This window comes from Eubalaena glacialis, chromosome 1, assembly GCF_028564815.1.
Source record: "Eubalaena glacialis isolate mEubGla1 chromosome 1, mEubGla1.1.hap2.+ XY, whole genome shotgun sequence".
Lineage (NCBI taxonomy): Eukaryota > Metazoa > Chordata > Mammalia > Artiodactyla > Balaenidae > Eubalaena > Eubalaena glacialis.
Genome location: NC_083716.1, coordinates 39,250,563 through 39,277,742, shown reverse-complemented (window position 1 = coordinate 39,277,742; position 27,180 = coordinate 39,250,563). Strand labels below are relative to the sequence as shown.

Here is a 27,180-nt window from a genome sequence, read left to right as displayed (position 1 = left end):
AGTATTTCTGTACACTGGAAACTACAAAGCATTACAGAGAGAAATTAAAGGGAACCCAAATAAATGCAGAGAGATACTATCTTTATGGATTGGAAGACTCAGATTGATCATCTGTAGGCTGACTGCAATCCCTATCATAATTCCAGTAGGTCTCTTTGTAGAAATCGAGAAGCTTATTCTAAAATCTATACAGAAATGCAAAGCACCCAGAAGAGCTAAAACAATTTTGAAAAAGAACAAAAGGACTTAATAAATACCTGACTTCAAAACTTATAAAACTATAGCCGTAAACAAATGGATCAACAGAATAGAATAAAGTCAAGAAATAAATTCCGATACATATGGTCAGTTTTTGACAAAGATGCCATGGTAATGCATTGGAGAAAAGAATAGTCCTTTCAACAAATGGTACTGGAACAATTGGACATCCATATGTTAAAAAATGACAGACCCTTACTTCACACTCTACACAAAAGTGGACCATAGATTTAAGTATAAAATGTAGAATTAGAAGACTTCTAGAAGAAAATGTAGGATCAAGCAGCAAGGATATATTGTACAGTGTAGAGACATATAGCCATTATTTTGTAATAACTTAAACAGTATAATCTATAAAAATATTGAATCATTGTGTGATATACCTGAAACTAGTATAATTGTAAATCAATGATACTTCAATTTTAAAAAATAAACAAAAAATATAGGATCAATGCCTGGATATAAGAGCTAAAACAATGAAACTCTTAGAAGAAAACATAGTAGTAAATCTTCATTTACTACTCTGCCTATTTGGGATTAGGCAGAGATTTCTTAGATAGAACACTAAAAGCACAATCCATTAAAAAATTGATGAAATGGACTCCATCAAAATTAAAAATCTTTGTGCTTCAAAAAGCACTATTTGGAAAATGAGAAGACAAGCAATAGACTTGGAGAAAATAGTTGCAAAACATATATATGATTAAGGATTTGAATCCAGAATATATAAAGAAGTTATATCTCACTAGTAAGGTGACACATAACCCAATTTTAAAAAAGGGCAAAAGATTTGAACAGATACTTTACTAAAGAAGATATTTGGATGGCAAATAAGCACATGAAAAGATACTAATAAACTATCTACTGATTATATTATTAGATATTAAAACCATTGTGAAATACCAGTAATACCCCTAAACTGGCTGTAAAATAATAGAAAAAATATATATATTGGTCTCTGCCCCAGGTTCTTGACACAAGGCTCCTGAAACCATTGTCATTTCCTGGGTGATAGTGTCTTTTGTTCTAATGAGGTGACTGGATAGGCTCGTGGATGGCTCCAGGATGACGACTGGTCACCAGAAAGACCAAGCCATGATTAGAAGCTTGGAAATTTGAGCCCCATCACCCCCCTGCCCGCCCCCACAATTCTCTTGAGAAGGGGAAAAGGCTGGAAGTGGAGTTAATGATCAATCTCGGCTACGAGGTTCAGGGAGCTTGTGGGTTGGTGAATGAGTAGAGGTGTGGCGAGAGTGGCATTCCTGGAGAGGACATGGAAGCTCTGTGCCCCTTCCCACATACCTTGCCCTGCACATCTTTTCCATCTGGATGTTCATCTGTATCCTACGTCATATCCTTTTTTAGTAAACTGGTAAATGTAAATAAGTATTTCCCTGAGTTCTTGAGCCACTCTAGCAAATTAAACCCGAGGAAGGGGTCATGAGAACCTTCTATCTGTAGCCATACTGGATAGAAGTTGTGGGTAACCTGGGTGACGACCTACTACTTACAATTGGCACCTGAAGTGGGGGCCAGTCTTGTGGGACTGAGCCCTTAGCCTGTGGGATCTGATGCTGTCTCTAGGTAGATAGTGTCAGAATCGATTTAAATTGTAGAACAGCCATCTGGTGTCACAGAAAATTGCTTAATATGGGGGAAAAAACCCTACACATTTGGTAACCAGAAGCGTCAGAAGTATTGTGAATGTGGTAGTAGTGTGAGAGTAAAGGAGAAATAGAGGAGGAAAGGACTACGTATTTTTCTTATTCACTGGCTAATATTAAAAAAAAAAAAAAAAATTTTCCCAAGTGTTGGTGAGATGTGGAGGAACTGGAAACCTTATGCACTTTTGGTGGGAATGTAAAATTGTATAGCCGCTTTGAAAAAGTTTGACAGCTTCTTAAAAAGAATCTTCTTAGGACTTCCCTGGTGGCGCAGTGGTTAAGAATCCGCCTGCCAGTGCAGGGGACACGGGTTCGAGCCCTGGTCAGGGAAGATCCCACATGCCGCGGAGCAACTAAGCCCGTGTGCCACAACTACTGAGCCTGCGCTCTAGAGCCCGCGAGCCACAACTACTGAGCCCACGTGCTGCAACTACTGAAGCCCCACACCTAGAGCCTGTGCTCTGCAACAAGAGAAGCCACCGCAATGAGAAGCCCGCGCACCGCAACGAAGAGTAGCCCCCACTCGCTGCAACTAGAGAAAGCCCACATGTAGCAATGAAGACCCAACACAGCCAAAAATAAATAAATAAATTAATTAATTAAAAAAAAAAAAGAATTTACTAATTCAGAAAAATGGCACCTTTCCTTAGAGTTTTTTCAAGATGACCCCAAAATGCTTATGACATGTAAGAATGAAATCAGACAGGTAAGAATGAAATCAGAACATTCTCTAACACTGTATACAAAAATAACTCAATGGATTAAAGACCTAAATGTAAGACCAGGTACTATAAAACTTCTAGAGGACAACATAGGCAGAACACTCTATGACATAAATTGTAGCAATAATTTTTTTGATCCATCTCCTAAAACAAAGGAAATAAAAGCAGACATAAACAAATGGAACCTAATTAAACTTAAAAACTTTTGCACAGCAAAGGAAACCATCAACAAAACGAAAAGACAGTCTACTAAATGGGAGTAAATATTTGCAAATGATATGACTGACAAGGGGTTAATATCTAAAATATATAAACAGTTCATACAATCCAATATCAGAAAAACAGGCAAACAAATCAAAAAACAGGCAGAAGACCTGAATAGACATTTTTCCAAAGAAGACATACAGATGGCTAACAGGCATATGAAAAGATGCTCAACATCACTAATTATTAGAGAAATGCAAATCAAAACAACAATGGATATCACCTCACACTGGTCAGAATGGCTAACATCAAAAAGTCTGCAAATAACAAATGTTGGTGAGGATGTGGAGAAAAAGGAACTCTTGTGCACTGTTGGTGGGAGCGTAATTTGGTGCAACCACTATGGAATGCAGTATGGAGGGTCCTTAAAAAACTAAAAATAGAACTACCATTTTATGACCCAGCAATTCCGCTTCTGGGTATATATCTGGAAAAAGTGAAAACACTAATTCAAAAAGATACATGCCCCAAAATGATGATAGCAGCAGTATTTACAATAGCCAAGATATGGAAGCAACCCAAGTGTCCATCAACATACAAATGGATAAAGAAGATGCAGTGTATATGAGTAAATACGATGGAATATTACTCAGCCATAAAAAAGAACGAAAGTTTGCCATTTGCAACGTGGATGGACCTGGAGGGTATTATGTTTAGTGAAATAAGTCAGACAGAGAAGGGCAAATACTGTATGATATCACTTATATTTATATGTCTAAAAAATAAACAAATGTATATAGCAAAACAAAGTCTCACAGATACAGAAAACAAACTGGTTGTTACCAGTGAGGGGAGGGAAGTAGGACAGGGCACAATAAGGGTATGGGCTTAAGACATATAAACTACTGGGCTTTCCTGGTGGCACAGTGGTTAAGAATCCGCCTGCCACTGCAGGGGACGCGGGTTCGATCCCTAGTCCGGGAAAATCCCACGTGCCGCGGAGCAACTAAGCCTGTGAGCCACAACTATTGAGCCTGCGCTCTAGAGCCCACGAGCCATAACTACTGAAGCCCGCGCGCCTAGAGCCCGTGCTCCGCAATGAGAAGCCCGCGCACCGCAGCGAAGAGTAGCCCCCGCTCACCGCAACTAGAGAAAGCCCACGCACAGCAATGAAGACCCAAAGCAGCCCAAAATAAATAAATTTTTAAAAAAAGACATATAAACTACTATATATAAAATAGATAAGCAAATAAGATATATATTGTACAGCACAGGGAATTATAGCCATTATTTTGTAATAACTTTTAATGAAGTATAATCTATGAAAATAATGAATCACTATGCTATACACCTGAAACTAACATAATATTGTAAATCAACTATACTTCAATTAATCGACATGGACAGATGAATGGATAAAGAAGATGTGGTATATATACACAATAGAATATTGCTCAGCTATAAAAAAGAATGAAATAATGCCATTTGCAGTAACATGGATGGACCTAGAGATCATCATATTAAGTGAAATAAGCCAGACAGAGAAAGACAAATGTGATATCGCTTATATGTGGAATCTTAAAAAAAAATGATACAAATGAACTTACATACAAAACAGAAATAGACCCACAGACATAGAAAACAAACTATGGTTACCAAAGGGGAAAGGAGTGGGGAATAAGTTAGGAGTCTGGGATTAACATATACACATTACTATACATAAAATAGATAACCTACTGTATAGCACAGGGAACTATACTCAGTATTTTGTAATAACCTATAAGGGAAAAGAATCTGAAAAAGATTATGACTGAATCACTTTGCTGTATACCTGAAACTAATACAACATTGTAAATCAACTACACAGTACTTCAGTTTCAAAAATTTTTTTAAAAAACCAACAGAACCCATGCCCATGAGCAGTCACTCCTCATTTACCCCAGCCCTCTCAGCACTAGGCAAGCACTAATCTACTTTCTGTCTCTGGAGTTGCCTTTTCTGGACATTTCATATAAATAGAATCGTATAATATGTGGTTCTTTGTGACTGGCTTCTTTGACTTAGCATAGTGTTCTCAAGGTTCATCCATGTTGTAGCATGTGTCAGTATTTCATTCTTTTTTTATGGCTGAATAATGTTTCATTGTATGAATATACCATATTTTGTTTATCTATTCATTAGTTGATGGACATTAGGGATATATTCACTTTTGGGTTGTTGTGAATATTGCTACTGTGAACATTTGTATTCATATTTTTGTGGGGACTTATTTTTATTTTGCTTGGGTATATACCTAGGAATGCAATTTCTAGGGGGTCAGCAATTTCTACGGGATCAGCAATTTTGACTATCAGGGATTGCTAAAGAATATTAAAACTGTAGATGTGTGTACAATCCCTGACATGCAGTGGTTCCTGGATGTGATCTGAAGATGAAGCATTCCAAGTTGAGGTTCGTCCATTTATAGTAATCTAGATTACCTGCTAGGAAGTTTTATTTGTTTTGTTTTTATCTTAACAGTTTTAGTTTATTTTCTTATAATTTGCTTATCTTACCCACAAGTGAAGTACGGAGGGAAAAAAATGCAACGAACCGAGTACTCCGTTATGTTAGGTAATAGCTGATTGTGTTTTTAAATACTTAGAAGCTAATGAGACTAATTTTCATGGGTGGCTTGTTGAATGAGATGCAGTAATATAGAGGCAATGTGATGTAGTGGGGAGATGCTTGGATTTGGTTTGAGTCCTGGTTCTGCTTTATTGATGCTGCAGATTCCCCACTTCTGAGAAGGGGAATATCTCTCCTGACTCACAGGGTTGTTGTGATAATCAAATGAGGTAGTGTCTATTAAAGCACTTAGTATAATGCAGTATACAAAGATGGTATTATTATCATATACGAGAGTTCTCTGGTCAAAACATGTCCTTAATGTCTTTGTTGGACATTCACACACCTCCCCTCCCCCTGCTGCTGTGATTATTCAAATATTGGAAACAGATATTTTGTAGTACTTAGTCTCTTCAAATTTTCATGGTCTTGAGCTCATTTCTTTTTTTTTTTTTTTTTTTTAAACATCTTTATTGAAGTATAATTGCTTTACAATGGTGTGTTAGCTTCTGCTTTATAACAAAGTGAATCAGTTATACATATACATATGTTCCCATATCTCTTCCCTCTTGCATCTCCCTCCCTCCCACCCTCCCTATCCCACCCCTCTAGGTGGTCACAAAGCACAGAGCTGATCTCCCTTTGCTATGCGGCTGCTTCCCACTAGCTATCTATTTTACATTTGGTAGTGTATATATGTCCATGACACTTGAGCTCATTTCTTAAACTAATTCCCTTTTCATCAACAAGATGGAGAAAATTTTTACTCGTTTTGGAGGACTACTCCTAAATTTTTACTCCTTTTGGAGGACTACTCCTTTATTTGTGAATTGAAAAGAAGATTCATTCAACAATATTTTAAACGTCTACTGTGATACATGTCAGGCAGTGTCTTAGGAGCTGGATATAGTGATGAGTAAGACAAAGTCACTGCACTTGTGACTCTTACAACTGAGAGAAGATAGAAATGTATATAAAAGCCATGGGCCATAGTATAACTATTCATGTAAGATTGTAAAACAGTATAAAAAGTTAAAGGAAGGAGAGTTTGACCTTGTAAGTCAGGAAATGATTTTGGCCTCTGCCTCCTTTTCTAACTGAAGAAGGAGAGTTAGCACTGATTGTGAAGAAACTGGCAGGTACTTTTCAGGGACTGGTTTTCTCTATACTAAAAGACTGATTAGGGTTTTTAAAAAATATGCATTTAGCTGAATCAAGATGAAATCTTCTTAAATAAGTAGAGGGAAGAAAGTGAGTTTAGAGACTTCTGTCAGATTTCTTTCCAAAAAACAGAGTGACACTATCCAATTCTATGAGCAGTGCCAAAATTAAGGGTACTTCTCAAGAAAACCAGTATACGCTCAGCAAAGAGAGAATAATAGGTTACAAAAAACAAAAAGCTAATAGACTTTTTTAGAGCAGTTTTAGGTTCACAACGAAAATGGGTAGCAATTAAAGAGTTCCCTCACACTACCCCCTCTCATACATACACAGCCTCCTTGCTGCTAATATCACACACCAGTGTGGTATAATAATAACATAAATATAATAAATATTTTAACAGAATATTTTATCTTTGTATTTTTTATGATCTGTCATAACAATTTTATGATCTGTCATAACCATTTTATGATCTGTCATAACATAACAATCTATCAAAACAACCTTTTTCCTTCATGACTTTTAAAGTTCTTTTTTGTATTTGTATTGAGTTTATACCAAGTGTGTTTATATGTATATGTATACATATATACAAAAGCAATATCTTGTCATTAATATTATCTGAGGAAATGTCTTTCACTTAATTCTAGAGTTCCCAGGCTACTTTTTGCTATCTCCATCCCTCCTCCACCCCACTTTGAGATGATACTGTGTACACAGGTTGTTCTCCTTTTTTATCTTTTTATATTAACATTAAATCAAAGATATTCTTCAATGTTTCTGAATATTTTTCAACATAATTTTAATAGCATGATTTTACTTCACAGAAAAATTGGAGGTTGCAAATGATGTTAACTGACAAGTGTCAACATTTTGGTTAAATATAACCAGTGCTCCAAATCCATAGTCCTTGGCTCTTATTAGGATCTTGACTATTTTCCTTCTTAAACCATCACTACAGTGATGGGATTAAAGTTAAAACCAGTAATTTTACTATTTAAGCAAATTTAAACAGCTATTGCCGTTTAAGCAGCTGTGATGAGAAAAGCAGATTGAATTTACTGAATAAATGAGATATATCTGGATTTTATTCTACTTTCCCATTCCCCATTATCTCTGTTAGTATATTTTTATTTTTATTTTTTAACTGGGGGGATTCAGTAAGTCGCTTCCTTACTTTTTCAAAGTAAGGTTTATATTCTGGACTATGTATTAATTACCTCATGAGATCTTCCATTTTGTTAGGGATACTCTCAGATACCAGAAGTAATTGCTGTAAATATATGTTATGGTCATTAAATAACTCTCATTAGCCTTTTATCTACCTTTTCATTGACTCTCAAATCTTTGACGTTTTCGTATTTCACAGTTGAATAAGAGTATGGCTTTTTAAGGTTGTGTAGTTCCACATTTTAACATAAGATGGCAGCATTGAAATAAACGTATAGTGGCACCAAGAGATTACTTAGCCCATTGTAACCAATGAGCTTTGTCTTTTAAAGTTCGTAGGAATGTATGCAGATTCTAATTCTCAGAATATGTTCTTGCTTGTCTTTTTGCTAACTTTCCGAAGTCAGTGTTCCGTGGAGTTTAACTAGGTACCAGGATAGTGCTAGTTGTTGAAAGATACTGGCTAAACACGGTAAAAGCCAGCATAGCCTGGCTATGCTTTGAATTCAGATTCAAGTGTCCATTGGTCTTCTGGAAAGACATGTTTTGACTCTCAGTAGACTGTAGATCTGTGATGTCTAGAACTTTATTTCCGTGCTCTGTCCTCAGTGTCTAGAACAAGCCTGCCATGCAGTTGGTGCTTAGTATGTAATGAAGGAATATCCACAGTCCCTGTTTATCCTCCCAGGCATCCAAGCCACAAACCTATGCATCATTCTTGACTCTATCTCCCTCACCTTCTACATCTACTCACCATATTGTGGGTTGTTTTTTTTTTTTTTTCCAGTTTTATATAAAGTCCTTTGACTTTTCTTCATCCCCACTGCTACCATCTCAATTCAGGCTAATATCTTCTCTCTCTTAGATTTTAGCAACTGCCTCCTAAGTGAGTGCTTCCCTGATTTTAGTTTTACTTCTACTCCAATACAGCTTATTATGCAGGCAATAGAGGGTATATACTAAGTTGAATACATTTAAATTATTGTCTCAAGGAACTCATATCCTAGTTTGGAGGATATCTGTATAACAGCACTAAAACAGGTAAAAAGAAATGCTGAAGGAGAATTGATTTGAACTGTTGGGGTTTGGTAAAGGCTTTATGGGAGGAGGAGTTTTTGAGGTTGGTCATTGAAGATTTCTTTCACAGACTTCAGCATATCAACTCTTAATACTTGTTTTGATTTTTTAAAACTTTATTGAAGTATAACTGATGTGAAATAAACAACACATATTTGAAGCATACAGTTTGATGAGTTTTTACATATTTATACACCCATGAAACAATCACCATAATCAAGATAACGAACTATCCATTGCATACAAAAATTTCTTTGTGACTCTTTCTAATGTACTTTCCACCCCTCATTCCCAGGCAGACCACTGATCTGCTTTCTGTCACTATAGATTAACTTGTGTTTTCCAGAATTTTATATAATGGAACCATATAGTATGTATATGCACATTTTTTTTGGTTTGGCTTCTTTCCCTCAGCATGATGGTTATAAGATTTATGTTGTGGGTATCAGTCATTCATTCCTTTTTATTTAGCATTTTACTTAGTATTCCATTATATGGATACTACACAATTTGTTTATCCATTCTCTTTATGATGGACATTTGGGTGTTTACAGTTTGAGGCTATTACAAATAAAGCTGCTGTGAACGTTTGTGGTCTTTGTATGAACATATGCTTTCATTTCTTTCGGGTAATTAATACCTAGAGATGGAATAGCTGAGTCATATTTAGGTGTATGTTTAACTTTTTGAGAAACAGCCAAACTCTCCCCTCCAGTGTGTGAGTTACAGTTGTTCTACCTCCTGGCCAACACTTGGTATGGTAGGTATTTTTAATTTTAGCCGTTCTCATGGGTGTGTTGGAGCAGCTCATTGTGGTTTTAGTTTGCATTTCCCTAAAAACTAGTGTTGGAGGACAGAGGTAATGAAAAGTGCCCACCAAACTGATAAGGCATCTTGAAACCGAAACAAAAGGTGGGCAGCTCCATGTAATCAATGGATCAGTTTATTATAGGGTAACTTACGCACACGGTGGGATCAGGATCAGGCGGACAGTGATCTGGAAGCATTCCCAAGTGTACTCTGCACCGCCGAGGGGGCATCGGGACCATTTCATAGTTAACCTAGGGTATGGGGGCAGGAACTTGGAAATAGGACGTGCATTCCCAAGTCAGGATTCACGAATGGGTAACTAGTCTCCTGGGCGCTGGGAATACGTCAGTGAAGGTTTTTATTGTTTGGGGACTAACAGAGCATTGAGGCCACCTGGTCCTGATGATTATTAAACAATATCTATTAACTACAAAGCCCTTGATGACAGAATAGTGATTCACTGCTACACAGTACAGTCCTGGGCAGGGTGAGTGGAAGGAGAAACTCTAAGGGCTCAAGATGGTATCAGTTATGCTAACGGCCATACGACTAGTGACATTGAGCATCTTTTTGTGTGCTTATTTACCATCCATATGTTTACTGGGGAGAAGTGTCTGTTCAAATCTTTTGCCATTTTTTAACTGGGTTGTTTATCATTTTTACTGTTGTTGTAAGAGTTCTTTAAGTATATTCTAGATACAAATTCTCTCTCAGATTTATGCTTTATATTCTCTTAGTCTGTGGTTTACCTCTTTTGTGTTTATAATAATGTTTTTTATGGGCTAATTTTGCCCCACTATTGAGGCAATTCCTCCTGAGCATCTATTTGGTACCCTGTATATTTTGAGGTTTTCCTAGTCTGGTTTGTGTGAACACAAACTATTCCTGGCCTTGTGTTAGTTTTGGGGATTTTTTTCGCCTCCTTCTTTTTAACACTTTTTGTCTGGGTTTGGATAGTTTTCTCACAGACATGAGCTGATCAGTACTAGCTGAAAACTTGAGGGGAGTCCCTATAGATCTCTCTTCTCTGGTACTCTAGCCTGTGAATTCTAGCCAGCTTGGCCTCCCTAATTTTCAGTTCTATCTCATCTGCTCAGGAAGACTGCCGTGCTCTGTTTGGGTTCCCCTGCCCTGTGCTGCAGCCTGGAAACTCTAGGCAGTTAAAATGGGACAGCTGTTGGGATTCACCTCATTTGCCTTGCCTCGCTCTTATTCTCACTATTGTCGAACGTCTAAAAATTGCTGTTTCATATATTTTGTTTGGCTGTATAGTAGTTTAAGGCAGGAAGGTAAATCCAGTCCCTGTTACTCCATCTTGGCTGGAAGCAAAAGTTATTTCTATGTATTTTTGCTTGAGAAAAAACTTTATGCTTGAGTCATTTCATTCTATATTTGTGTTAAACTGTCAAACCTGATGCTTCTCCATATGCCTCATTGGAGCTGATGCTTCAATCAGATGTAAAAGAAGACTTAAAAAAAATTTTTTTTTCCTCGTAATTTTCTTCCCAAAGCATCTCATATCTCTGGCAGTTCATGTTGCTTATTTGTGCACTTACATAAGTATGGGAATTTTATGAGTTGTCTAAAGCTCTATTTGATATTCCTGGATCATGTTTAAAAAATACACTTTGTGTAACATTAGTTGAGTGTGAAACATGAATTAAGAGCTTAGAAAAATCTAAGCTGTGTACATTTAGGGAAAAACATGCAATCATTAGTTGTTTTTCTAGTTGAGCTTTTTTGGGGGTGTTTACTTACTTTGAACACATGCATAGTCATCAAACCTCATTTAACAACATAATTTTAGACTTCAAATTAAATTTGCTTTTTAATGGAAGATTTGATAAAATCTCCTTAGCAACTTATATAAGTAAAAAGAGGACTGTAATTTAGAGAACTGCATTCTTATCTTGCTAGATAACATTTGGTAATTCACTTGTCTTTTCCTTATTTCTAAAATGAGCAAATCTTGACCAGATCTCAACCCTAAAATATTAGAATTCCAACTGTGTATTTCTACATATACTTCATATAGGTTATTTGTTTTCTTATATTTGTATTAGTAGTTTACATTTTCTAGGGTTTTTAAAATTTTTTAAAGCTAAAATGAACCTCTGTAAAAGTGGTTTTGTCACTTTTTGGAAAATGTGACATTTCAACTTTAATGCATTTTTATCAGAGGGAGAGGGCAGAGTTAAAGGTTTATGCCATGGCTTTTTATTCCTTGTTTTTTGGGAGACTATTGTGCTACAAGTTCTAAAGAATATCATTACAAGTCAGGGATATAGTTAATATGAGAAGTGTGACTAATAGAAGTCTATGTTTGTTGAAGGATTAGAGTATGCAGCCAGAATATAGAGAACAGGAACAGCATGATTTAAGAAAAATAGGAATGTTCAAAGCAAATTATAGAATATCTGAATTTTTCTTAATTTGTTGTTAAGTGGTTAAAGGTAAAAACCTAGTACTTTATGTCATGGCATCTTGAACCTCACAACTCTGTTTATTGAATGGCCATATGATACAAAGAAAGCTATTTACATGGGACCATAGGTAGAATGGAATGTAGCAGTCTTCATGCTCTCAGCAATTTTCTGACAAAACTATGTGCAGTGGCCTTATATTAGGAACTGAGTAAACTGAGAAGTGATTTTTTGTTCACATTCTTTCCCTTTTTGTCCTCCCATACATTATGTTCTCTTGTTCTCTCTGGTCTTTCTAACCCCCCAGCCCCCAGGCAGACACACACACACACACACACACACACACTTCTGTACTCGCTCATTCAGACATATGCACACACGCTCTTACCAATTGGCTGTTGCCAGTATTTTGGGCTTAATCATAAACCAACTTTGCTTTGAAGAAGCTTGGGAATAAAACCCAGAAAAATTCCCATGCCATCCTCGGAACTTGGGTATATTTAAGGAGAAGCTGGGGATTTGGTTCTTTCAAACAGCAGTTGTGCCTGTACTAAGTGAAGTAAATCAGTTCCTAGTAGATGACTTAGAACACTCCTAAGATGTACTCTCCATTATGAGACAAAGCAAAGAGTGTTGTATTCCTGAGATGGAACCCACTACCTTCACAAGAATTACTGATTTACTTTACAGAAACCTGGCACATACCTTTAATGGCTTCTGATGAAAGCTGGACCATAAATAAATACTTTGTATATTTGTTTTGACATCTTTAGAGTTACAAAAACAACCCCAAATTTAAAAATCACTGCTATATGTGCACACACTGAAACTCCACAACTCTTTAGCCTCCACTAATTGAAGGTATCCAAGTCCCCATTTTTGGGTGTTTGGAAGTAATTTAAAATAGAAACACAGTATGTTTTTACATTTAACATGTGTGCTGCTTAACTTTGTCAAAGAAAATTGAAATGTGAGTAAGTCTTATTCATAACAGGGCAAACAGGTATAAGCATGAGCAGCTATTTAAGAGGGACTATATTAACTCTTTGGAAGGAAAATGTGCTTTTTTGGTCACATATATTCCCATGTAGTAGTTTTTTTGTTGTTGCTTAATTAATAAACTTTATTTCCTAGAACAGTTTTAGGTTTACAGAAAAATTGAGCAGCAAGTACAGAGTTTTCTCATAAACTCCCTACCACGCGCCCCCCAACCTCCCTTACTATTGACATCTCACACCACAGTGGTACATTTGTTATAATTGATGACCCTACATTAACACATCATTATCACCAAAGTCCATAGTTTCCATTAGGGTTCACTCTTGGTGTTGTACATCATCTGAGTTTGGACAAATGTATAATGACACGTATCTGCCATTGTAGTATTGTACGGAATAGTTTCACTGCCCTAAAAATCCTCCGTGCTTTGCCTGTTTATCCCTCCCTTCCCATCAACCCCTGGCAACCACTGATCTTTTTACTACCTTCATAGTTTTGCCTTTTCCAGAATGTCATACAGTTGGAATCATACAATATGTAGCCTTTTCAAATTAGCTTCTTTTACTTAGTAATATGCATTTATGTTCCCTCCGTATCTTTTCATGCCCTGATAGTGCATTTCTTTTTAGTGCTGAATATTATTCCATTGACTGGATGTACCACAGTTAATTTACTCATTTACCTACTAAAGGACATCTTGGTTGCTTCCAAGTTTTGATAATTATGAATAAAGCTGCTATAAAGATCCATGTTCAGGTTTTTGTGTGAACGTATGTTTTTAACTCATTTGCAGGAATACTAAGCATTGCAGTTGCTGGATCACATGATAAGAATATGTTTTTTTTTGTAAGAAACTTCCACAGTGGCTGTATCATTTTGCATTCCTACCAGGAATGAATGAGAGTTCCTGTTGCCAGCACTTGGTGTTGTCAGTGTTCTGGATTTGGGCCATTCCAACAGGTGTGTAGTGGTATCTCATTGTTTTAATTTTTAATTGCCTAATGACATAAGAGCACCTTTTCATATGCTTAGTTTGCATCCGTATATCTTCTTTTGTGAGGTGTCTATTCAGATCTTTTGTCCATTTTTTAGTTGGATTGTTTTCTTATTGTTGAATCTTAAAGAGTTCTTTGTATATTTTAGATAACAGTCTTTTATCAGATGTGTCTTTTGTAAATATTTTCTCTCAGTCTGTGACTTGTCTTCTCATTCTCTTGACGTTGACTTAAGTAGAGCATACGTTTTTAATTTTAAGGAAGTCCAGTTTATCAATTATTTCTTTCATGGATTGTGCCTTTGGTGTTGTATCTGAAAAGTTATTGCCATCCCCAAGGTCATCTAGGTTTTCTCTGATGTTATATCTTCTACGAGTTTTACATTTAAGTCTCTGATCCTTTTTGAGTTAATTTTTGTGAAGGGTGTTAGGTCTGTGACTAGATTTTTTTTTTTTTTGCATGTGGATGTCTAGCGTTACAGCACCATTTATTGAAATGACTGTCTTTGATCCACTGTATTGCCTTTGCTCCTTTGTCAAAGATCAGTTGACTGTATTTACAGGGGCCTATTTCTGGGCTCTCTCTTCTGTTCCATCGATTTGTCTATTCTTTCACTAATACCACACTGTCTTCATAACTGTAGCTTTATAGTAAGTCATGAAGTCGAGTAGTATCAGTCCTCCAACTTTGTTCTTCTCCTTCAGTATTGAGTGTTGGCTATTCTGTGTCTTTTGCCTCTCCATATAAACTTTAGAATCAGTTTGTCGATATCCACAAAAATAACTTGCTGGGATTTTGATTGGAATTGTGTTGAATCCATAGATCAAGTTAGGGAAAACTGACATTTTGACAATATCGAGCCTTCCTATCTGTGAGCATGGAATATCACTTCATTTATTTATTCTTTGATTTCATTCATAAGAGCTTTGTAGTTTTCCTCATGTAGATCTTGTACATATTTTGTTATTTTATACCTAAGTATTTCATTTTTAGGGTTGCTAGTGTAAATGGTAATGTGTTTTTAATTTCAAATGGAAATTTGATTATTGTTAGTATATAGAAGAGCAGTTGACTTTAGTATATTAACCTTGTATCTTGCAATCTTGGTATAATTGCTTATTGATTCCAGGAGGTTTTTTTGTTGATTCTTTGGATTTTCTAGATAGATGATCACGTCATTTGCAAACAAAGACAGTTTTATTTCTTCCTTCTCAATATGTATACCTTTTAGTTTCTTTTCTTATCTCCTCTCATTAGCCAGGACTTACAGTACAATGCTGAAAAACAGTGGTGAGAGGGAACGTTCTTGCCTGTACCTTATCTTAGCAGGAAAGCTCTGAGTTCCTCAACATTAATTCTAGGTTGGTGGGGTTTTTTTTCTCTCAGCACTTAAAAATATTTCACACCACTGTCTTCTTGCTTGCATGGCTTCTGAAGAGAAGTCAGGTGTAATTCTTATCTTTGTGCCTCTATAGGTAAGGTGCTTTTTTCCTGTGGCTTCTTTCAAAAATTTTTTCATTATCTTTAATTTTCTGAAGTTTGAATATTATATGTGTAGGTATAGTTTTTTTTGAATTTATCCTGTTCAGTATTCTCTTACTTCCTAGATCTGTGGTTTGGCATCTGACATTAATTTGGGTAAATTCTCATTCATTATTGCTTTAAATATTTCATCTGTCCCTGACTCTCTTTCTTCTCCTTCTGGTATTCGCATTACATATATGTTAATTTAAACCTTTTGTAATTGTCCCACAGTTCTTGTATATTCTGTTCTGTTTTTTTCCAGTCTTCTTTCTCTGTGCTTTTCAGCTTTGGAAGTCTCTGTTGTCATATGCTGAAGCCCAGAGATTCTTTCCTCATCTGTGTCAGGTTTACAAAGATATTCCTTGTCTCTTTACTGTGTTTTTGATCTCTAGTATTTATTTTTGATTCTTTCTTAGAAATTTCATCTCTTTAATTATTCATCTGTTCTTGCATATTGTCTGCTTTTTTTTCCATTAAAGCCCTTGACAGATTAATTATATTTTCAAAAAATTCCTGGCCTGATCATTCTAACATATCTGCCGTATCTGACTGTGGTTCTAAATGCTTGTTCAGTCTCTTTAAATGATGTTTTTCGCCTTTCAGTATGCCTTGTAATTTTTTTTGTTGAAAGTGGACATGATGTACTGGGTAAGAGGAACTATGGTAAGTAGGCCTTTAGTAATATAGTGGTAAGGTGTGGAGGGAAGGGAAGCATTCTATAGTCCTATGATTAGGTCTCAGGCTTTTGATGAGCCATGCCCCAAGCAGTGAACTTCACCAGTGCCTCTCAGTTTTCTTCTCCTCCATAGATGACACAGGAGAGTTAGAGGGGGGCTAGAGTTGAATATTTCCATTCTCCCAGGTAGGTTAGGCTCTGATAAAACCCCCTAGCAGGTTAGACTCTGGTGAAATAGTTTCTCCTGAGGGCAGGCCTTGTTAAGAAGAACAGAAAGCTCTGGTTTATTTCAAAATGGTTCCTTTGTTCCTTCCCCTGCCAGAAGCAAGAGGGGATTCACTGAGGACCTGGCAGAGTTCACTCCCCCCTATGCCTGGTCACCTGAAATTTTTATTTTTTATTTTTTAAAATTAATTAATTAATTAATTTTTGGCTGCATTGGGTCTTCGTTGCTGTGCTCAGGCTTTCTCTAGTTGCGGCGAGCGGGGGCTACTCTTCATTGCAGTGCACGGGCTTCTCATTGCGGTGGTTTCTCTTGTTGCAGAGCACAGGCTCTAGGTGTGTGGGCTTCAGTAGTTGTGACATGTGGGCTCAGTAGTTGTGGCTTACGAGCTCTAGAGCTCAGGCTCAGTAGCTGTGGCGCATGGCTTAGTTGCTTCGCGGCATGTGAGATCTTCCCACACCAGGGCTTGAAGCCGTGTCCCCTGCATTGGCAGGCAGATTCTTAACCACTGCACCACCAGGGAAGCCCCGGTCCCCTGAAGTTTTTAACTTAGACTTGTCCACACTGAGCCTCTAGCAATTTGTCAATTACAGTTTAGGTTTTCCGACCCTGGAATGGTTCCCATGGAGGTTTCTGCTCCTGTAAATTGTGATTCTCTGTATCTACCTGTCTCTCTCTCCAATTTGGGGGACAGCAGTTTGACCTGTGACCTCACTTCTCTGATGGATCTAAGAAGAATTGTTGATTTTTCAGTTTGTTCAGCTCTTGGCTGTTAGGGTGGAATTGCAATTTCTAAGCTCCTTACAGACTGGAGACTGAAATTTCTAGTTGTTTTTTTATACCCAGCATTTGATATTTTGGCAGTTGAGTTTCAAACAGTAAAGTAGAAATCAGTTTACATATTGCTTAGTCATTGTTTATAAGTGAAGAAAAGCATTCTGACATTCTTAGCTGTAAGTAGGCCCTTGATTTGAAGTATGTAGTTTAAAAGGACTGAAAAATTATTAGCTAAGTTCTTTTGAATTTTATACCTCATAATTATGAGGTAGGTGTTTTACTTCTGCTTTCTTAGGGAGCCTTGAAGAAGATTACTTTATTATATTTATTCTAGTTTTAACACTTGAATCATTAAGGATTACCAGGTTGAATCAGCTAGGAAAAATAAATAGTGAAGAAAAACAGTTATGTCTGAGGCAAGTGATTTATATTCTGAGCTATTATTTATTGGGAATACTTTTTGAGTTAATGGAAAAATTACTTTTTTCCGATCTTGTAACTTATTTAGGAGTGTGCTAAATTCTGCTTCTTACCCTTAAAATACAACCTACACATTTAGTGAGCTCTGAATTTTTTTTTGAAATACAAAAATCAAGAAGAAAGATTTTTAGAATTGTATGAAACATGTTAAGTGCTTAAAGATAACTTTTAGGCCACTTGAGAGTTTCAGTTTTATGTTCTTGTTGATAGCGTATTTTACAAAGTATCATAAGGCATTCTTTTCTATTTTATAAGCTCTTTCCCTGTGAGATAAAATTTCTCTAAGCCAGATTTTTAATAATATTCCTTGACATTTTTTAAAAAGATGTAAACCAAACCAATTAAGTATCTTCTTATTCTGTGCTCAATGAAGATTTGTGTACATACATTTAGGAATGATTTACACATAGTTCTTAAAGTGATCATTTGATTGTATGATATATATATATAATATATATTGCGTATATATTTTTATATATATATTTGTGTTGTTTTGTAATACACTTGACCAGGGGTGATATTGCTGTCAAAAACAAGAAATCATGCATCCTGATACAAACTTGAAGCATTATCTGTTGCTGTATTTTGTAATCAGGTGTCTTAGAAATGGGCAAAATGATTTTAAATAGTTATGTCTGGGAAGTGAGAGATAAAGAGGGGGAGATTGGTTGGCAAGGAGAAGATGTTCATATATAAAGAAAGTGTTTAGGAAATAAGAGGTAGATGACATTGGATCTGGATACAACCTCAGTACAGTGTTCCAGATAGCTAGTACTTACTAATGGGAGTTGAAAAGTATTTGGCCTAGACATTGGGTCTCTGAAACTGAAAACTGTCATTTGTTGACATATTCCCTTTCTTCGTGCTACAATAAAAATGTAGTTGCATATACCCTTTATTACTCAGCAAACTGAATTCATGGTAGAGAGTATGATGCACTGAGTGCCTCAGAGTTATTGAGAGAAGATGGTCTCCATAAGCTCATAATAGATACATGGTGTCTCAAATTTTAGGAAGCAGTTAGTCATGTAGTGTGTTCCTGAAGCAAGATTTCTTGTCTTTCTGTTTTTGTTTATCCTCTATCACATATTTATTTCAGGTTAAAAACCCAGGAAATGTAATCTTTGCCTTTTATACATTCTTGGAGAAGAATTGATGCCTTGTTTAAGAGACAGTGCATTTTCTTATTCTGTAGGATTTAACATGTGCTCTCACCAAAGGGCATGTTGCTAAAGAGTATTTTTTAAATTGCCCAATTCAAATTAGTACGCCAGAGGCCTTGTTACCAAGCACTAACAATGTGGTTTTCCTCAGCTGGTATATTGAAATGCCATGTTTCCATAGCCCACCCCCCCCCCCCATTGATTTGATTTGAAATAGATTTTAAATTTGTACTAAGTTTTTTTGATTTGATTTGATTGATTTTAAATCAGCAATGGCTTGAAAGTAAACTTGGGTGACTAAATTTCTAACTTATTTGCTCCAGTCCAGTTATGCAAATATTTTCCTATATAAGAGGCATTGAGCTTTTTCCAAGTGAATTTTTTTGTGTGTATATTATATTCGTGAAACTCGATTTATAGTATTCCTGTATTCAAGTTCAAGCTAAAAAGTTAAATAATTTCAGATGTGCCCTTCTTTAAAAAAAAAAACAATTTTGAAAAATTGAACTTAAGAATCAGGCTCAGGACGATTAATATTTTTTTGAAAGGATTTAGGTTAATCTTTTATATTATCTATTCCTATGAATTTAATGGATAGTATTTTTTCTAGTGAGTTTAATTGATGGTTCTAAGTTAACTTAGACAAGTAAGTTAACCTCAGCGTTTTCATCTGTAAAAATGGGATGATGATATCTACATCATAGGGTAAACCAGATACTACACTTTACTAAAGCCACAACGGGCAGCATTTCTATTATAAGACTTAATAGGAATGTATTCATGAGCCAGCTCAAACACCACCTCCTCAGCAAAGTCCGTCCAATTCTTCCTCAGACAGAGTGATTTTACTCTCTTTCTCTGGGTTCCCCTAACACTTAGACAAATTCTCATCTGCAAGAACCAGGAATATGTTTTATTTGTATTTTTGTTCTTTCACCTTACCACCTTTTTTCTCCCCCTTTCTCATCTTTCCTCCCTCCTAAAAAGAGAAACTAGCATGGTACCTGGCACTTGGCAGAGAATGCTAGTATCTGTCACATCTAAACAAATGGCCAAATGGATCTTTGAAAAGTCTCTTCTTTATGTTTCAGAAAATTGGGCACATCCATTTTTGTCCAGTGCTTTTTTGGTATGAATACAAGCAACATCAGCCAACTTCTTTTTCTGAAGTAGCAACAGCATCTGCTATTTGTGCAAGACACTTTAAGGCACAAAGGTTAAAGGCAGACAAAAAATAATTGTGAGTGAAATTGTGCTCATTTCTCCTTTATATTTGGCATTATTGTAGAAATATATAACCTACAAAAAATTGTAAGCTGCTTACTATTTTCTGCAAGCACATTTGGATCTCTAAGTAAATTGATGTTTTTAGTTGTTTAGATTGTTTTGGGGAAGGCTACATTAGTCTTGACCCTCTAGTATGTAGTTTTCCTTGTCCTTAGTTATCATTATTGTATTGATGCATTTAACCAGACCTTTAAACATACTGTTTTTGTATATTGCATCCTTCTGTAATGGAGATTGATCTGTAGTAAGAAGATGATACTCATGGCATTTATTTTTTAAATTGCATTTTTCCTTCCTATTGAGAATTGCTTGGAATTCTAAAATATTTTTTTTTAATTTAGGTGGATCATATGGCAGAAGACAGTCATTTATTTTTGTTGATTTGGCTTCCTATATGAATCTAATATATACAGTTATTTGATTTCCCATAAAACTCCCAATAAGCATTTTTAAAGCACAATTTTTTCTCAACTTTCTTCTCAAAAATAGCTGATTTTAATACGTGACTGAAAGTAAGCAGTCAAAAGAGAAAATGGGATTTATTGCTTTTTATATAAACCTAAGGAACCCTAGGTTTAAACCTTAAATTTGGGTAACACCCTAGATTTAATTTCTTCTGTAGCTTGGATGTAGTTAATAGGACTTTGAACTCATCATTTGTACATAGCCCTGTTGGTCTCTTCTCTTCCCCAGCACACAATTTTGTTTCATATGTGTGTTTGTTATTTGTTTTTTATCTTTTTTTCTATTTTCTCTTTATTTGATTGACTTTTGAACCCAGGTAGGTAGGGTAAGGCTGTTTACTCCACTGTCTGTCAAACGCTTTACCACAAAATAGCCACCAGCCACGTGCGGTTATTCAGCATCTGAAAATGGGACGGGTCTGAATTCAGATTGCTGTAAATGTAAAGTACACACGGCATTTCAAAGACTTGGTAGAAAAGAATAAAATAGTTTCATTAATAATTTTGATGTTAATTACATGTTAAAAGTAGAATATTTTATATTATATATTGCCTTATATATTCTTCCCAGTTTACTGGAGTTCCCCAGTGGGGAAAAGAGGAGAGAGTTGCTGACAGTTAAGCCTTTCAGTGAGACAGTGAGGGTATTGCTGCTATCCTTCCTGAACTCTTACGTGTCCTAATAAATCTTACAAAGAGCAATAGTAAAGTATTGAGCTGAGGGTTGTTCCTGGCTTTGCACTTACTGCCTCATGGCTAGAAGATTTAAAATACAAACCAGTATCTTTATATTACATGTTTTTCTTTAACTTCTATCACTATTAAATTCCATTATATTTACATTATGGCAGTGGCTTTGGCTTATTTATAGTCAAACATATAAAGGGGCGAGGCAAGTAACAAACGAATGTATCCATCCTATCTTAAACAACGTGAAATGATATATGTCCTGTGCAACAGGTATATGTCATCTCTGGAGGGTAAACCTTATTCCTGTTCAGCTGATTATTGCCTTGATAGGAGTTCATGTTGCCAGATCTTTCAGGTTTTTAAGAGGAGCCACAAATCTGGATTTTTAAGAATTTGAAATCTCCCAATTTTAAAATACTGACAAATATTATAAGATGTAAAAATATTTATGCAGTCAAACTAAATATAACTGTGGTTTGAATGGTACTGCTTTAGAACTTTGGACTTAAGGAGATACTGCTTGGAAATAAATAAAGGTTTTAGGTACTTTAGATGACCTAATTGAAGTATACCAGTTAAGAAAAGAGGCTTACAATCACCTGCTGATGAATGGTTTTTAAATTTCACACCTTTTAGAGAATATTAATCTCAAAATAATGGATAATTGAGAAATAGTATGTTTCTCTGTATTTTTTGAGTATACTTTCCTAGTATAGTTTTATTTTCTGTAGGGATGTTTTTCTGCTCCTTATTCTCTTATTTATTTTTCTGTTGCTTGTTATAATGTAAATTTAGGTTTCCTCAACATTTAGAAGAAGGCTGTATCAGGTTGCTTTTTTAACCTTACAGAGCTCCCTTTTCTGGGGGGGGTGTGTGTGTGTGTGTGTGTGTACTGTTCAGGAATATGGTAGCTTGCTTCCTGGCTCTGCTCCCCTCCCCCCACTTTTATCTGGGCTTCCTTTTTCCTTTATCTCTGCGGTCCCTCTCCTGCTCAGTCTTGACCCCACTCCCAGCAGTTTCCCCTTAGTGTGGCCTCTGTCCTTCAGTGGAACCTTGGAGCAGTTGTTTGGAGAGTTCACAGGGGCTAGATTTCTGCAGCCCCAGGAGAGGCCTAGAGGTAGTCCTCCCTTGCACTCACCAAGTTGAAGTTGAAGCATTTGAGTCCCTGTTTTTTTGCTCGTCAGCGGGGGGTCTGCTCTTAGCTGTTGGAGGCCAATTTCATATTCTCATTATGTGGTCCCTCCATATGTAGTTTACAACGTGGCTGTTGCTGCTCTCAGGTCAGCAGGAAGATCTCTCAGAAACTTCATCCCCTTTCAGTAACCTACCCAGATTAGGCTAGGTCCACCCAGAATAATCTTCCTTTTGATTAACTCAAACTCAAATGATTAGGAAACTTATTTACATCTGCAAAATGTTTTCTGCCGTATAATATGACATAATCATGCAAGTGATATCTTGATATATGTAGGTCTTTCCCAATTTAAGAGGTGTGGATTATACTGGGTATATACACCAGGGGGCTGAATTCTTGGAGGTCATTTTAGAATTCTGTCTACCATAATTTTTATTCTATTTTTAAGTGCTCTAAAAGGTAACATTACCTAAAGCAAAAATAGTAATGATATGTTGTATGTTTATGGCGTATAGAAAAAATCAATCTATATTACCATTGTCATTATATATATACATATGCATACATATATAATATATAGTATCGGTGCATACGTATTGTACACACACACACACACACACACACACACACACACACACACTAGAGTAACCTAAACCCTTCCCAATTTCAGCTGCTATCTCAGATTGGCCCACAGCACTTTCCAGTGAATACCCGATGGCTGTTTGGGATTCTCCAGTTTTCAGATCTCTTACATGCTTTATGGCTTCCCTCTGCTTCCTTCTACACTGATACTGATAATATGCAGGTCTTGAGGCTATTGATGATTCATGGAGAATACTTTTCCACATAGTTATGTTGTGAATGTTTCCCTTGGGTTTGGGATCTGCTGTCCATTTGCTCCATCTGTTTTTATGTGAGGAATTAGGAAGGTTCAGAAACTGCTGCAAATGCTGCTGTCCTCCCAGAAAATGTGAACCTAATGTGTGGGGTGGTGGCAAGAAGTCAGATGGTTAACTGTGTTTGAATAGGTTTACGAATTATATTTAAGAACAATAGTCATATTCTTTTTATAAAAGTTGGGAGAAGGCTAAACAGTCATTTGCTGCTGCTTTTAAAAGAAGCCTTTACCAGAAAAAAATCGTAGAAAACTTGGAAAAAACAAAAAACAAAAATAAAGGTGACCTAGCTCATGGTGTTGAAAGCTGTTGTGTTTCTGGCAGTGTATAAAGTCCATTCCCAACCACAGACACAGTATATGAGCTAGAATAGGTTATGTCTCTACCCTTTTGTAGCTCTCTTCCACATTTTGTGCCCAAGTCGGGTCTTATAAAACATTGAGGAATTACATGCATTACCGTTCACTGTTCAGACTTGGTTTTAACCGAGAAATTTACTGAATAGTGCTTGTCCTATTCCCTAGATAAAGATAAAATAACATTTGAAATTTATTCAGATGAGCTCCAAGGAGTAATCAGTATTTACTAAGGGCCAGTCCTTCACAGGCAGGCAATGCAGTTTTGAAATACATTATCAACTTCAAGTTCCTTAATCTACAAGTAAAGACTCAACTCTCTCTTTAAACTTAAAGAATAATGTGTATGCTTACTGTTGTAGATGGGTTTACAATACTACAGTGTTCCAAAATTTTGGAACATAACTTTTATCATAAAAAGTTCAGTTCTCTGCCACACAGAATTTCAGCCATATTGTTGTTATGTAGATTGTTGTTATAAAGATTACAAAAAGATGATAAAGTTGTATGCTAATTCTAAGTGTAGCTATTATGTTTAAAAGCTATTATGTTAAATTATTATGTATGTAAAAATATGTTTATATGTATTTTTTTCTCTACTTCTCTTTTAAGTTCTCAACCAATTTCCTCTCCAGTCATCCTTCAGTTTGGTCATGCAGAGACCCTTCTTCCACTCCTTTCTCTCATGGGCTACTTCAAAGACAAGGAGCCCCTAACAGCTTACAATTACAAGGAGCAAATGCATCGGAAGTTCCGAAGTGGTCACATTGTACCCTATGCCTCAAACCTAATATTTGTGCTTTACCATTGTAAAAATGCTAAGACTCCTAAGGAAGAATTCCAAGTGCAGATGTTACTGAATGAAAAGGTGTTACCATTGGCTCACTCACAAGAAACTGCTTCTTTGTATGAAGATCTGAAGAACCACTACAAGGACATCCTTCAGAGTTGTCACACCAGTGAAAAATGTGAACTACCAAAGGTGAACACACCTGATGAGCTATGAGTAACTGGCAAACATTTTTAATTCATCAGGAATCTCCAGGGAGTGATCCCATGCTTGGAATAGGTGGGCAATCCCTGGCTACAGCAAGCTTTAACATTACTTGGGTATTTTTGTCTTTTCAAAGAAAAACGTTTCTTTTTGAGTCTGGACATGGATGTGTAAGAAATGATTCTTCACTGGAGCAGCTCTCTTAAGGGAAAAAAAATCTATTCAAAAAGATAACTGGCACTACAAACATTTACAGAAGTTAAATATTTATGTAAGAAATCTCACACTAAGATAGAATATGATTTCAAGATGATACTTGAAAGTTGGAGTAACAAAATATTATGTCAGTTGGACAATCCATAACTTGATTGGACTAAGTCTAGGAACTTTACCAGTTGTGCTGCAGTTCTTTCTCTTTTCCTCAGGTAGCAAAGTTCTGGTATCATCTTTCTTAATCAGAACTATTATGATTCACTGAGAGTATCGCTTTGAAAGAAAGCTAACATCTCTCTAGTTGAGAATTCGAAACAATATGAATAAACAGAGTCTGATTTAAAAGAACACCTTCACTGAAGGAAGACAAAAATATAATAAAATAAATATCTTTGTTAATAGTATTTATAAAGTATTTGAACACTGTTTCAATAATTCCTTTTAACCTCCTAGTAAGTCTTGCAAGGCCATTCTTTAATTATTATCATTCCTGTTTCACATATGTAACAGTGGAAGAACAAAGAGGACCATTAGCAACAAGACAGAAGAATAGAATCAAAGTTTCTTAAATCCATTGCTTAGCATTTTTTTAAAAATTTTGTCATTTTTGCTTGTATTTTTATATTTTGCTATTATGTGAAATATATCTTTTGATGGTTTAGTTTCCTTTTTGTGCATTTCTGTAAAGAAAGACTTCCTACTGGTGGGCTTAGTTTCACAGATATGAACCCATTTCAAAGAAATGGTTCTGAGTTCTGTCAAATGCCAGGAAAATGTTTGCTATAATAATAAACAGAATTCCTGTGGCTTTACTACCAGGTCTTTTCTGCTCTCCGTATTGATACACAATCAGTAACTGATGGTAACAGGCTAGCATTTCAAGCAGCTTTGACTAAATCAGGCAATATAAGGAAATTTTTTTCTAATAGAAGTTTCCTCAGATTGTCACTTCTTAAAGAAATATTGAAATCTATTTTATTAAAAATCTAAATAAAAAGTGATACAACTATATATTGAAAGTATAAAAGAAGATGCATACATAGATCATTGGTCTGTAGATCATTGATCTTCAAATGAATGATGTTCATAAAATAAGATGATTAGCTGATAAATACTACTGATGGATCAATACACTGCTGATTGTTCCTGCAAAGGTCTGGTATTAATCTTTTTCTTTTTTGAAATTTGTAAGTAGGCAGACAAGAAGAGAACAGTATAATGAGCATTCATGCCCATCATACTGTTTTATCAAAATTAACATTATATCATTCGGTTTAGATCCAAATAAGAAGAATTGAGGACTTTTGTATGCCTCCCTGGTGCTTTTGCCCTCACTCCCTGCCTAGAGGTAGCCACCAACATGAAGTTCAGTATTTACCACTCCATTGCATGCTTGACTCTGAAAACTTGTAGTATTGTTGTGGGAATTTAAAATTTTCTATAAATGGACTTATACTGTGCGTATCATTCTTGAATAATTGATTTCTTTTAATTGCTGTGTTTGTTTTTCAAGACTTCTTGATCCTGATCACTTGTCTTAAATTAACACCATCAGTTCATCAATACCTGTTGTGTGCTTTTTATGTACAAACACTAGACTCAGTCTATGGGCATGTTAAAGTGGAATGAACCTAGTTTTTCTTTCAAGGGGGTTATCTTAAAAGACCTTAAAACAAATTTACTTGATGTCTGGAACATTAAATAATTTGATTCATAAACTTTTCATAGACTATTAAAGTTTTATAGGAATTGTTTAATTTATTGTTAAATAGGACCATATAGTTATCATTGTAGTCATTGGTATGTAAAATATTTCAGGATAGAGGGTTAGTGTGGTCCATTTTCCCTAATGTTACAGAGGTTGTGACATTACTCTGGTGCTATTATTCTCACTTAGGAAATGCCTGAAACTGAAGAATCTCATGATAAAAGCAAAAGATCTTATCTAGGGTAGGATATATAAAAAGTTGAACATTGAATAATAATCTTTGGCCAACAAGAGTTCATTCATGATAGGTGACCAAATTATTCAGTCAAGTCAAAATTTAATCGCTATCGGTTCTGAGACTTTAGTCAGTTAATAAATAGCCTATGGACATTAGCCATTTTTCTGTCTAGTCTACAACTTGATGTGTGCAGTGCATTGTACTTACTGTTTTTTATAGTCATTTTATCATTTTGAAGTTTTTGCTCTCCAACACATAATCATGCA

At 35.8% G+C, this 27,180-nt stretch overlaps 1 protein-coding gene across 3 annotated transcripts in view; it reads left to right on the top strand.

The window, feature by feature from the left end:
- MINPP1 (multiple inositol-polyphosphate phosphatase 1) overlaps window positions 1-24,957 on the top strand; it is a 43,873-nt gene extending 18,916 nt beyond the window's left edge. Inside the window, exon 5 of one of the 3 annotated variants that reach the window (XM_061195579.1) lies at window positions 24,374-24,957. In XM_061195579.1, the coding sequence (XP_061051562.1) occupies window positions 24,374-24,767 (394 nt within the window). In that variant the 3' untranslated portion in view covers window positions 24,768-24,957. The remainder of the gene's footprint in view (window positions 1-24,373) is intronic. The other 2 variants (XM_061195565.1, XM_061195586.1) reach the window with 2 other exon arrangements.
- Window positions 24,958-27,180: the final 2,223 nt, after the last annotated feature.